Source organism: Grus americana, chromosome 1 (genome assembly GCF_028858705.1).
Source record: "Grus americana isolate bGruAme1 chromosome 1, bGruAme1.mat, whole genome shotgun sequence".
Classification (NCBI taxonomy): domain Eukaryota; kingdom Metazoa; phylum Chordata; class Aves; order Gruiformes; family Gruidae; genus Grus; species Grus americana.
In genome coordinates, this window is record NC_072852.1 from 138,795,301 (window position 1) to 138,808,841 (window position 13,541).

The 13,541-nt window shown below is 38.6% G+C and overlaps 1 protein-coding gene across 4 annotated transcripts in view; it reads right to left on the reverse strand.

Annotated features, from left to right (window-relative positions):
- The window catches only part of TBL1X (transducin beta like 1 X-linked), a 203,448-nt gene that overhangs the window by 15,118 nt on the left and 174,789 nt on the right, over positions 1–13,541 (reverse strand). For all 4 annotated transcript variants that reach the window (XM_054828345.1, XM_054828370.1, XM_054828352.1 and 1 more), the window contains 4 exons: positions 7,474–7,615; positions 4,527–4,590; positions 4,319–4,416; positions 2,724–2,784 (listed from right to left, as the gene is read on the reverse strand). In XM_054828345.1, the coding sequence (XP_054684320.1) occupies positions 2,724–2,784; positions 4,319–4,416; positions 4,527–4,590; positions 7,474–7,615 (365 nt within the window). The remainder of the gene's footprint in view (positions 1–2,723; positions 2,785–4,318; positions 4,417–4,526; positions 4,591–7,473; positions 7,616–13,541) is intronic.

A 13,541-nucleotide genomic window follows, 5' to 3' on the forward strand; every position in this document is an offset into this window, starting at 1 on the left:
TACCTAGTATGATATGTATGAGTTGAAAAGTAATTTTCTGAGAGCTACTGGCACCTAAAGCAATGGATTTGTATCGCAGCATAATTTGAATCATAGAGTGTTGATAATTAATACTAATTCACTTATTGGTGTATTTAATCATATGTTTACTGGGTAAGTAACTACATAAAATGGCCTGGAAAAAACCAAACATCAACCAAATGTGGGTTGATGCAAGTAACTGAATTGCCAAAGTGTCTCCAAAACCACAGGATACTAGCCAACTGCATAAAAACAATTAGAATGTCATCTAATAAAAGCAGCAACAAATCCTTAAGAAATGCAGCTAAAATAAATCCCAACAATAAAAGTGTTGCAAGAATTATCAGTTAATTTAAGCTTTTTCTGAACAAATTTAGGTGTGATTCCGAATTAGCAGCTCAGAAGAGGACAGTTAGGTGTCTGCAGGCGGTGATCCAGAGCATTTAGATGTCTAAAACTGGGTCATACAAATACCTCTTATGGTATCAATGAACCCATTTGTTCCTGCATGCATAGACATCAGTTGACATCTATCACTAGATGTGAAAATTGGATTACTTCATTCCATTTTAAAGAAATAAGCTTTGTGAATACATATTTTGACCAAATACCCTATGATGACTCATAGTTTTGCAAAGAATAATGAAATCCTAGAAGCTACTTATCCATACTTACATTTTTTGACCATAAAACCTTAACGTTACATGGGAACATCAATGATACAGAAGCCTTCAAGACCTAGACAAAAGTGTCTTCTTTCTGTATTTTAAGATGACAGCTTTGTCCATATGGGTGTAAAACTAAATAGGTTGTAGAGCAGCCAAGAGTAAAAAATTTGTGTTATTCCCAGGCCAACTATCTCTAGACTTCAAAGAAGTATGCTAACAAGTATGCCACACAAGTACGTGTTAAAGGAATTTTACTCTGTCTAGACTAGACTTTTAATTGCTGAAATGCCACCTTTAATCCTTGTGTTGACAAGGTTTCCAGATTCCAGATATGGTAAGGAATTTGCTGTTTGTTCCGGTGAATAAGTGAGGACAAGGCGAGGTCTTCCTGGGTTTAGACTTATGTGAGGACAGAGACTTCAGCTGATTTTAATGGGCTTTTTGTAGGACATAGACTTTTGGCCTAACAACAATTTCCTGAATAACTAACTGCTTTACTGCCCTTTGAAAACATATTTGAAATAATGAAAAAACAAAAATAAATTAGCCTCTCCACATCTCCACTTCAGTTGTGTCTCATGGTCTAAAGAGAAACAACATGCGTAATAAGAATTTTTTAAAAAAATCTATTAGTGCAGATGGACATTGGCATATTGCATTGGAAGATGTAATTAAGTTTTCAATGTGCTACAAGGGGAATGGAGCGTTATGTCCTTGATGCACATCACTGCTGAGACAGCATGCCAGTGAACGTGATTCTGAAAGACCAACCAAATTCTGAATCTGCAGCTACTCAGATTAATAGTTAGCCATCAGAAGGCTTAAGAGCCTCATCAACTACATTGCTATTCAGCACAAAGTCTACCTGGATGAAAGTTATGAAAGATAAATAAATGCCACAGTGAGAAAATCTGTCAGCAGACACTGACTCCTCCAAACTGACAATTGCATTAATAAGGGAGAAGATGAGTGACAAAAGTGCAGTGTATGGATCTGCTGTGCACATGGACATACTTTTTGTCTTCTGATGAATAACCATTTAAATTGCTACTGCATATTAATAACATCTGTAAAAATGTGAGAATGAGAACAACTAGAAATTGAGTTGAAAAGCATGTGCAAATTAATGTTTTAGAAGTAGTAGTAAAATATGTGCTTTTAAACACCATTAAGCACCTTGTGAAAGTCTGCTGTATTTAAAAATGGATTAGGTACAGTGAACACACAGGAAGACGAACACTGCTAGCATCAGAATCTGGAATGTTTTGGTGGTTTTAAACTCAGTTTGACTATGCTGCTTAAAAATTCTTCACTGTGACAACTTATCCAGTTTGGGTCATGAATTCAGTCATCATCTTGCAAGTCTGGTCTCAGGTGAATTTAAGATTATGTCCTTGACTGCCTGTTACTCAAGATTACTTAGTATCTGTGACATGTCCTGTCTTCTTGAAGCAGACCAGATCTACAAATGACCATCCAGGTCAGGTTTTGGTGCAGTGAGGTTTTGAAACTCAAGGTTGGCAACTGACTTCTGATAATCAGAGAAAGCAAATACTGAAGATCTTCAAGCTAATAAATTCCTGAGGACCTTCACGCTTCCAGTGGTGAATGCAAGCTTCTGAGAGATGTGTATCTGCCTCTGTCTGAAGTCAGCTTCACTGCAACAGGGGCAGAAACAGCAAAAGAGATCCCAGACATCTCCATAGAAAGGTCTCTTCATAACCCACCATTTTAACCTTGATACTATTCAAGCAGATAGATAATGACAGAATCATTCAGCTAGGTAGACATGGCTGGTGTATAAATACTCTCCTAGAGTCAGTTTGACTTTCAAAGCTGATTCTCACAGAACCCCATCTTTCTGAAAAAAAGAGTAAACCCACAAGCCATGATACATAGCACAGTTAAAGCACAAAACCCCTTGCTCCAATATTTACTTCTCTCTGGCAGATAGGTTTTTACAAAAGGATAAATTACACTGACAAAATTAAAAACTGCATTTTGTCTTACTAAGAAGAGTTATGCAGAAATTACCTGAATGGAAAGGAAACTGCTGTTTAGCTTCGCCTGTGTGAGCATCCCAAATTATTGTTGTCTGCATCCAAAGGAAGGGGGGAAAAAAAGATTAGTGATTGTTCACCTCAGAGAAAACAAATAGAGAGAGCCCTCACCAAGGAGTAATTCTAAAAGATGGACTGATAAAATTATTGACTGCAGAGAGCCTTGTATGCCGAACAGCTGAAAAAACAGAAATCACTTCCAAGTATTACAGAATAATAATCTACGTGTAGATAAAGAAGTATCACCCCTACAGAGGAAGTAATATAACTACTAAGAATGGGCATATTCTCTCTGAATAATGCTAGAAAAAAGTACTACAAAATTTTAATAAGCACTTTGTTACAGCTGTTTCAGTTATCTTCTTCAAAGACGACTTTTTCCCCTTGTCAAAGATGCAAGTTGAATTCTATTACAAAATTATGTGATACTCCATTTCTAACAATTAAACCACCTAGTGAAATGTTTATCTAGCAGCAGAGTACATACCACTCCTTGCCACTGCGGTGGGACAGACTGAAGTGTAATTTGCTTACTACAGGTTTAATCCGTACTCACAGCACATGTAAGCGACTCTCCTGTAGACCTCAATACCACCCTCTGAGTGCATTGTCACTTTATTGGGAGTACATGCTTCCAGAAAATAAAGTCAGGATGCCTCATCTTGCTGATAATCATCTAAAGAATCACTGCTCTTATCAGGAATGTAAATTTGCCAGAATAATGAAACTACCCTTGGGAGACAAGTGTAGCTGAATATAAGCCAGTATTAAAAGGAATAAAACTAAGGTTCCATTTTCACAAGTCTGTGAAAATATAGGGATTCACTTAGCCCCTGTATCAGAGGTACAAGCCTGCGCTGGTTTCCGCAGGCCGCCTCAATCAGGTGCTGGAGAGGAGCACTGTCAGTGCCTCTCACGGTGACACAGGCCATGCAACACATCACTTGGAAGTGCCGTTTTTCTCCCCAGATTTTATAAAGGAAGTCAAGGATGACACGCATATTGAATTTTTAGACACCAAAAGTAAAGCACGATGAATGCTGTGTGCTTTCCAGTTTCAATTCTAATGGATTTGTGCTCATCAGCAGCAGTCACCTGCACTCAGCTGAAACTACCATGTTTTGCTCAGTTTTGAGTTCAGAACTACCATTTTTTGGTGTATTTGCATAGGAAGCCATATATATTTTATTCAAATACAAGTGTTTCAATAATTAGATGAACACCAAAAAGTCACATATCTTTCAGATCACTTCCTTTCTGGAAATAGTTGATAAAACGATAAACATAAGTAGTGGAAGCAGTTTTTTTCCTTAACTGAGAAACATTTAAGATTAACATTACACAGGGGGCAAGTGGAGTTATCTTTTTTTAAAGTAGAATCTTTTACATAAAAATAGTATACATTTATGCAGCCTCAAAAATGTAATCAACATGCACTAAAACATATTGAAGAAAAGTAAACTCTCCAGGATGCCTGGAGGAGAAGAAAATCATCTTACGGAATTCAGAAGCACAAGCTCACGGAGTCAGTACATTTATATGTTAGAATAATGTATTTTTAAAACTCACTTTATCAACACCAGCACTTAAAATATAATTCCCCTTTTTGTTCCATTTCAGGGCAAATATTGGACCTTTATGTTGACCTAAGGTGCTTGCAAGGTTACCTGGAATAAAGAAAAGGTTAATATTACAATTTGTTTATAAAATTTGTTTACAAATTAGCCAAATTCACTGCTGTTTGATGCTTAAGAACAATAAATGTTGCTTGACTTACCATCTTCTGTCCATATTCTTGCAAAACCATCATATGAGCCAGTAGCCAATAGTGTTCCATCACTCTGTTGGGATATATAAAAATGGCAAAGGTTGATACTAGATGAAATCTGTTTCAACAAACCTTTTTCTTTTATTTCCTTTTTTTGTTTTTGGTAAGATTTGTGCATTGTGATTTATGGGAAATCTGAGTTCACACAGTGAGACAGATTATACTATGATTTAAACTAAAGGTTAGTACTGAAGTCAGCAAAGAGGAAATAAAACCCTCTAACATACTGTGAAATACTGGGCCACACTATCAGATAAGAATAATTTAATCAAAAGGATTAGAAAAAGAAAACACGATATAACAATTTCTATGTGATTCTTCCAGATAACAAACAGATACTACCTCTTAGACATAAAGACTCTATAAAACATCAACAGATCATCTAAATCCTGACTAAATCCTACTTCAGTGAAATCTAGGCACCTATATGTGAAAGAAGGACCTAAACACCTAAGCCACCCACACTCATGGTCGACACCTCACATGCTATCTACCACAAAGCAGCTGCTTCCTTCCTGTCTAAACACAGACTCCCACAGATGCTCAGAGGCACAGCACCATGATAGACAGCCTCAGAAAAGCTGGATTCATGGGTCCCAAGTAGGAGGAAAAAAAAGCATGGGAATTGTAATCAGCAAATTACGTGTATTGTGCTGGAAGGAGCCCTTCACTGAAGGATACCTCCTGTGCAGCCAATGAGTTATTGGACCAAAATGAGAATAATTAAAAAGGAACTTGACTCTGCAACCTGGTGAGCTGGAGCTCCAACTGTTGGAGCTGGGCTTTTAGTCTTTAAACACTTCAGCACTTGGATTAGGAGTGAGATTTACCCCATTTATCTCCAGACATCCAGAAGTCAGGAGTCAGTTTAAGAGAGTAACCTGGTCTCCCTCTATAACTAACAGCATCAACCACCTCTGGAGTGTAATTCATGATCCCACTCGGTTTAGACTCTGCCCAGGCCAGCATGAAGGCATGTGTCTCTGTTTCTGCTGACTTGGAGTCTACATGACTAGTTGAGATGGTTAAATATAAGGGAGATGAATCCTACCCTTGGTACCAAAGGACATGATCTGAATATGGCCGCTAGGAATAATCTTTCTTATTATAACATAAATCACATAAACCAGAGAAGAACTGATTTAGTATCACCAGTGTGAAAATTTCAGAGTGAAATATGATTAATATTGTGGTTCTAAATAAACAATAAAGGCAGATGGCAATTCTAGCATCATGAATATAAAATTAGGAAAAACCATAAAATAATCCTTTAAAACATATGTCCACTCCAACCCTCCAAAAACAGTGAGTCAGAGCAGTTGTAAATTTAACTCATATATATAATGATGTAGGGGGGAAAATATCAAAACCTAAGCCACCTTCACTGTGATATACCCTTATCTGGACATGAAAACAAAGGTGATAAGAGCAAAAAGAGAAAAGGGAAGGAAAGCTGAGGGATTAGATGTACAGTTTATCCAAATTTGTTGGTGGTAATTCACATTCTTTGGAAAACTCAAATTCAGCTGGAAGCACTTCAAGCGTTGAAATTAGGAACACTTCCTTACGTTAAATACCAGCATAATGCAAGTGAAGTATCAGTGATCACTGAAGTCTGGAAAGGTAAGGAACTACTACAGGAAATACTAGAGGATGCCCTATATGGTTTGGACAACTTCTCTCCTAACTGTTCTGCACCTTTGCATGTTTTCCTTTATCAACTATTCTTTTCCTACTCCTCAATTAGGTTTTTCTGACTATTTTTCCTCACTATGATATCCACAGGAAACAAGTAATGAACATTCTTAGGTTTTATCTTTATTTGCTCTGTTAACCCACCTCTGCTTTCTGTACTATTCACAAACTTCTTCCATTTGTCAAATATAAGATGCATAGGGGAAGCTAGTTTGTACAGTGACCTTATCTTTTACTTTTGTGAAGCACCTAGCTCACCTGAAGGACAATAATATTGTAGTAAAGATTAATCGAATCTTAGCCTCTGGCCAGCAACTCAGACTGTATGTAACTGCTGAGAATCCCTTCTGGTACTTAATTTTTAAACTGTTTTCCTACAAAAACAAGACTAACGTGATCACTCTGTCTGTACTAGTATCAGCAAAACAGACAGAATGTAAGTGATCTCCAAATTAATTAAGGTTTCTGCAAGGTCTTCTAAGTTCCTTTTACAATGCTTGGTGGCAGAAAGGAGACACGAAGCAGCCTGAAAGCTGCCCAAAGACATTGCCCAGACACTGGGGATTCTTAACAATACCTGTCTCCTCTCTGCTCACTTCAGTCTTCCTCTGTGCAGGACCGTATTATCTAAGATAGAAGGTTTTGCAGGAGTAAAAAAAGGATCAGGCCAGAGAGTCCCATCCAGAAGGCGGGTAGGTAAAGAGAGAATGACTACACATGCTCCTACCAAGATAAAGACGATAATGTGAGCATGTTTTGCTATGCACAGCATAACTCAGATGAGAGAGGGTCTTGATAGTCAGTCCAACCTCAGAAAAAGCTTCACTGGTGCTTGTATCTCTTCAGATGCCAAAATAAAGTAACTATAAGATGCAAATACATTATTAATCAGGCTTCATTACTACATAGATTGTTTGTTTAATCTTAGTTCTTATATTTAACTAAGCTTATTTTTACCCACGCACCTAAAATACAGATATAAATACATCATTATTAAGCTTGAAGACAGCAACCGTCCTGGAAAATTATAGCATATAGGGGAAAGTTCAGTCTATGATGAGTATTTGAAACAAGAGGTCAGTAGGTTAGGACAGAACTTCTGGTCACCTCAGATATAAAAGATATGGAGCAGCAGCTGTAATTGCCTCTGAATTAAATTTAGACAGTTAAAAACCATACACAGTCTTAGAAGTTAGCTTACATTCCAGTCCAATGAAGTCACATCCTTATTGCTGGGGACATCGTGTCCTCCTTCTCTTATGCAGTGCCTCAAAACTAGTTGAGTGGAACCGCTGTTGCTGTTTTCATTGAGATTCCATATTCTGGCTGTTGAGTCTCCAGATCTATAAAAGCAATTGTGCAGGGATGAAAACTCCTCTTGGTGTCGACGCAGGAAACAAAGTAAAAAACCTTTATTTCTGTTTTCATGGAGAGAACACAGCAGTCTTTCAAATGTAATTTTTCTTTCCAATTCTGCCCTTCCTGCACTCCCTACACTTATTAAAAATGCTAGCATGTCTTTAAATTACAGATATCATCTGAATCCACATCATCACATCATTTGCTTTATTCAGAAAAAATTTACCTAAAAGACATTTGCTTACTCTCTACATTTTGCTCTGGATACATAAAGCTGATATAACTGTAACCAAGATATTCTGGTGGAACTCAGCATCACAAACAGAACACTGGTGAGACCCCAGTAAGGACAGAAACACACAGGCCGTGCCCATGCGCTTCCCATAAAAAGTGTGCACAGTCCCATTAGCTCCCGATGGCTCGCCGAGTCCCCGGAGTTCCCCTGGAGCTGCAGAAGGCTCTGAACACGAATGGCAGGACCTGCAGGGTCACCACCTGCAGAGCTGCCGGCTCCCTGGTCCTGCCTGGGCTCCTCTGACAGCTACAGCAGGAGCAGGAGGTGAACTTAAGGCTGCCTTTAATTCGGCCACGGACCTTTCATAATGTACTGCTGTTCAGGACACCGCAGAACATAGCCTCTGACAGAAGTTGTTTGCAAAACAGTCTCTCAGCAGTAAAACTTAAGATTAGGAAAGTAGAAAGGTAATTTAATTTTTAAAATTCATCTTAATTTCATTTTTTAAACTCATGTCTACAGGGTCCTTTGCTGTCTGTAGCCTGGCTGCTTAGCTCATGTTGTCCAAAAAAGTGACAAAAAAATTATTGACTTAATAGAGCAAGACAGAGACAGTATCAGGATTTTAATCTGTTTTATAGACCAAATATTTTATAGGGAGATGTTTTTATTGCAGGCTGAAACCCTGATTTTGTCTTTTGTCTAGAAAATGTTGTGAGGAGGAAGTGAAGAGTTTATCATAATCTGCTCGTAAATAATATATTTATTTTCACTTTGCATAAATCTTTCTTCCAATGAAAAACATCTCTGAGGTCAGAAATCAATTTGCAACGGGGTAGAAGATACTACGCTTTCTAGTTTATTGGGATTTGTCTCTCGCCTCCCCCCCCTTTTTTTAAAACAATCAATAATAACAACAACCAAAACAATCAAAGTACCCCGGAGTGCTTGTTTCGTCCAGAGGGTAATTTTCATTTACATGCAGTAAGTAGACTCTTGGAGCAGAATTAGGATCTCTCTTATCCTTCCAAGAATTCACACAGTCTAGATGAAATTTCATTGTTGATATACCTGATGTGTTAGCTTTTCCTTTTTATAAAGTAGTGACTAAAACCTCCTTTCCTGGACACTAACAAGGAGAAAAAGTCTTTCTTTGAAGACTAAAAACCTGAGATCTGTTTTTGCTTTGATAAACCATGTTTTGCTGAACAGGAAATACGTCACAAGAGAATATTACATTTTCTTCTGGTCTACTAATAAAACATTTTAACTATTTATGCTACAAGTACTGGGCAAATTTTAAACACTTGACGGGTCTTAGTGTGCAAATATTGCCCACTCAAGTATCGTACTTGACTGACCTTTGTGTATTATTTTACCAATAATTTAGCCAAATTTTACATGAACAACGGTTCAACTGTAAAAGCAAAAACCTCTCTGCCTGTACGAGTGGCTCTGAGCTCTGCTGGGTCACAGCACGCCTGGGGAATGTGCCCCCATCTCCTCTGAACCCTTTGTGTCAACCTGAGATGCGATGGCTGGCCTGGGCTTTGCCAGGCTAACCACAAGCTACTGCTGTACAGCCAGTCTTTTAATTTTTGGCACAAATCTTTCAACTTTAGCGACTAAGAAATAATTTGAATCAGGATAATTTTTGCCACCACACAGAGCTGGGACTGTGATATAACTCGTTATTTCTTCAGAGGTCTGGAAAACTGAACAACAATTTTGCACATGTTAGCTGGAAAATTAACACCGTTAATCGTGAGGCTCAGAAGTTAAGGAACATTTTTAGTTGTGATAATTTGCAATAATGGGAACATAAGTCTTTCATAGGCTTGGGTTATTGGTTAATATGCTAAGTAGGAAATTCCTTCAGCGCTGGCTTCTCCGCTATATAGGACTCTGGGCCAGTCCTGTCCTCATTGTAATAATCCAGTTTGTTATTGGACCCTGTGAATAACGTACTCAGCCACTTGGCTATCAAACACAATATCCTATTTGATAGTTCTAAAGGGTTGTGTGTTGTTTTTCAACAGTTTTATTTAGTCAGTTTTCTGGCGATGCTTGGGCAATCTTATTTTCCAGTATTTTATTTTTGTTTTTCCATTTTCTTCTTCCTAAGGCTACATAAGCTATTACGTGTCCCTGCAGAGAGGCTTTATAAGCCTACCAGTGTGTGGCAGGGATATTTGTGTGTCTTCCCTTTTGTTGCTGGGGAAAATAAAAAAAGAGTATTCTCAGCTCTGGAAAGTGTTCTGATTTCTGTTGAATGATTCAATGAACCCTGCCTTATTAGAGGACCATAGTTCAAGCACAATTCAGAAATATATTTAATCTCCTTAGCCCGCAGAAGCATTTCTATCTGCATGATAAAGCAGCTTATTCCAACATGCAAGTCATGAACACTTGAGTAATAGGTATACTGTTCTGCACTATGGTAGGGTACTGCCAAATTTTAGGAAGGCTTAGTTCTGAAAGAATTTTATTTCATGCTCTCCAGCCTCTGTATAATCATGAATCAAGGTGGGCAAATGTTTGCAGAATTTTATTTGTGACATGTAAAATTCCCATTCCCATCAGCTGGGAGGTTAAAACAGCTACACTTGTGTAAAGAAAATTGCAAGATGATTGTTGACCCTTGGTATTTCTAATCTTCAGCTGCAAGTCTTATAATCACTGCTATTTTGATATGCAATATTGCTAATGTGTATTTAACAGTTCTGGCTCAAACAGGTTAGACTTTTCATTATTTTATTTTAAAAGAGATTATTAAAAGCATAAAGGGAATTTACACTCCTCATTTTCCTTAATAAAACAGGTCTCTCTAAGTAAGTGCTTAAGCTTCCTAGGCAGTCAGTAGAGGGAGGTGCCTCAGAGGTATCCAGAGGGAGATGTCTGTCCCACTGATTCTACAACATTGCTACCTGCAACAGGTTATTCTAGTAGACCTCACCTAATAGCTGACCGCTTTGCATTAATGGCTTTGATGCAATGAGGAAGCTGGCCCCAACACAGTCACCTGCTAATGAATAAGCACTTACAGTGAGCAGAATTATCACCTGGCACTGAGTAGAGGGGTGGTGTGTGGAATCAACCCCCTCAACCTGGTAATTCAAAAGGATTATTCGGAAAGGTAATTCACAATGGAGCCTAAAACACTGATAGGAGGAATACAATAACTCGAAGCATTGTATAAAACCCAGAGATGATGAGAGGAGATGGCCTAGAAACATCCTTTGTTGCTTCTGAGAGATACAGCCAGAGCTGAAAGATCTTATGGACAAGAGTTTTTTATGACTAACTATTGTGCTGACTAGGGAAGAGTGAAGGTGCACAGAGCGCTCTGCAAGAGACAAAGTTCTCCTGTGTGAAAGAGGCTGGTATAGATCAGCAAAGATAAGCAAAGAAATCTGCTGTCAGGTACTGGGAATGAGGCCAAGTCCCTCTGCTTCACAGCTACGGGAATTACTGGATATAACAGCATGCTCCTGGAAGCAGCAGCTGGACATGCGGACAGAGCATCCTAAATTCAACTAGCAAAGCTTTTGGAGTTCAAGGCTCCGGCAACCTTGACATTCACAGTCTATCCACTGCCATACTGGGAAATTCAAGCATGTTCAGGAACACTCTGTGTCACTGGACCATGATCACCTGTGCTCGCAAACTGAGAGGTAATTCCCTGGCCAGACTCTGGCCTGTTTTAATTAGCACTCTTGCTCGGGGCCCTGATGTTCCCTCTGAATAGCTCCTGGGCATAGCTTGGTGATTATAATGGTCCAGAGACAATTCCCAATGTGCAGTTTGTTTGGCAGCCAGGACAGTTTGCTAGCACAGACACCGGCCGTTCCGTGCCAGTTGGCCTCAGTGCCTAGGAATATTCCCAGGCATGGTTAGCTTACTAATGTGGACATAGCTGTAATGGGTTTCTGCACTACCCAGGGAACATAAGTATCTGTAACAATTTACATGTGTCATAAAATTACAATTTACATATTGAAAGACATCTCATGGAAGAAGTCTTTGAAGAGGAGGACAACAGGAATTATGGCCGGAAATGGCCAAATCTTGCGATTTAGCCAAGCATCTTCCCCTTTTTTTTTTTAACCTGTCCAAAACACTATATGCAATTATTTGCTTTGGAATGTTGATTTCCTTCATAAAGGGTCATTAATCCTCTTACATGGCTGTATGTATGCACTTTAATTTATTATTATAATGTTTCCATTCATAACATCTAAGTGTTCTTCTCATCAGCATCTGGTGACAGTCATGCCTTTGGCAGCCTTTACTGGCATCTCTAGTCTCCTCCTTCATCCGCTTTCAGGGTTATGGGTGTGGTGGAGGAGGAAGAGCAGCTGCAGAATATATTTTTATGGCTATTTGATCAGAGAAATTCCTGTCTCCATTGTTGTTTTTTTTTTTTTCAAATAGCCCTTTGCAAAGTTCAGAGAGTATATATTCCTGTGCTAGCCTTCACACCCTAAAAAGTCATAGCAATTGAGTAGATGGGACATCAAATATCAAAATTCCTTTCTATCAGTGGGATACTCACTAAATCTGGAAACCAGTGCTCTAGTTTTGGGTAGCTCATTCTGCAAACAAATCCCCTTACACAGCTTGCTTCAGATTAAGTTGTGAACCTGCATTATTCTTTAAGTGCTTTGAAGATTACATCAGATTGCTGTCTAAAGTGCCACTAATTGTTAGAAAAATTTATTGCCTGTATAACAAGGCTTGAAGAAAATACTTTGCCATGAATTGAGATTTGATTGTGCTAGGCACTTTATAAACAGAACAAATGTGTTATTTCCTTTATTTAATAGTTTTTACATGTATTTTTTAAGAAGACAACAGATGGGTACAATCAGGCAGATGGGAAACCAGAAGAAAACTACGGACTGGGCAGCACAATATGGCTATTATAGAATCTAACAATTCGGTCTTCACACATCAGACTAACTGCAGTTTTCTTTTTTGAAGAATTATTTTGTAAAGGACAAACAGAACTGCAGCATACTGTAGATCCTGAGAATTTCTTGCCCTTGTTTAATTGGTGCCATAATACATAGTTTACCTGTAGATGATAGCTTGCACTGTTATTATACCAGACATCTCAAATGCTTCTTTGTGCAGTGGCATATTCAGGCACTCAGCTCTCTTCCTTTGGTTTAATTTTCTTCTGTGCATTCTATGACATTTCAGCCATGAAAGCTTCATCAGGCACTCGCTGCTGCATTACGTGAAGGCTAACTGCATCACGCACTTTGCTTCTTGCGAGCAGACTAAAATCTGATCAAGATGCAGACGGTTCTAAACTATTTGCATTTTCATTGCATTGCCATTAGTCTGCATGAGACACAACACCTGACTATACTTTCTAACCATGCATGTATTTATGTGCCTCCAAAACCAGCAGCAAAGCTTATTAAGAAAGATCTATTACACTGAAGGGTAAAGCTTAATTGAAGGGATAGTGAGATGGTACTCCTCTACCTTAGACATCTGACTAATGGTTCTGATTATCATCCTCCAGGTTTACCTGAAGCTGTGTAAGAAGATATCACTGTCCCAGCAATCCATCTACCAGTGCCTAGCACCCTGCAGTAAAATTAACCACCCATCCTCCGTCCCTGCAGCACATACTCTGGTTTATTAAATGGTCCACAGTTTAA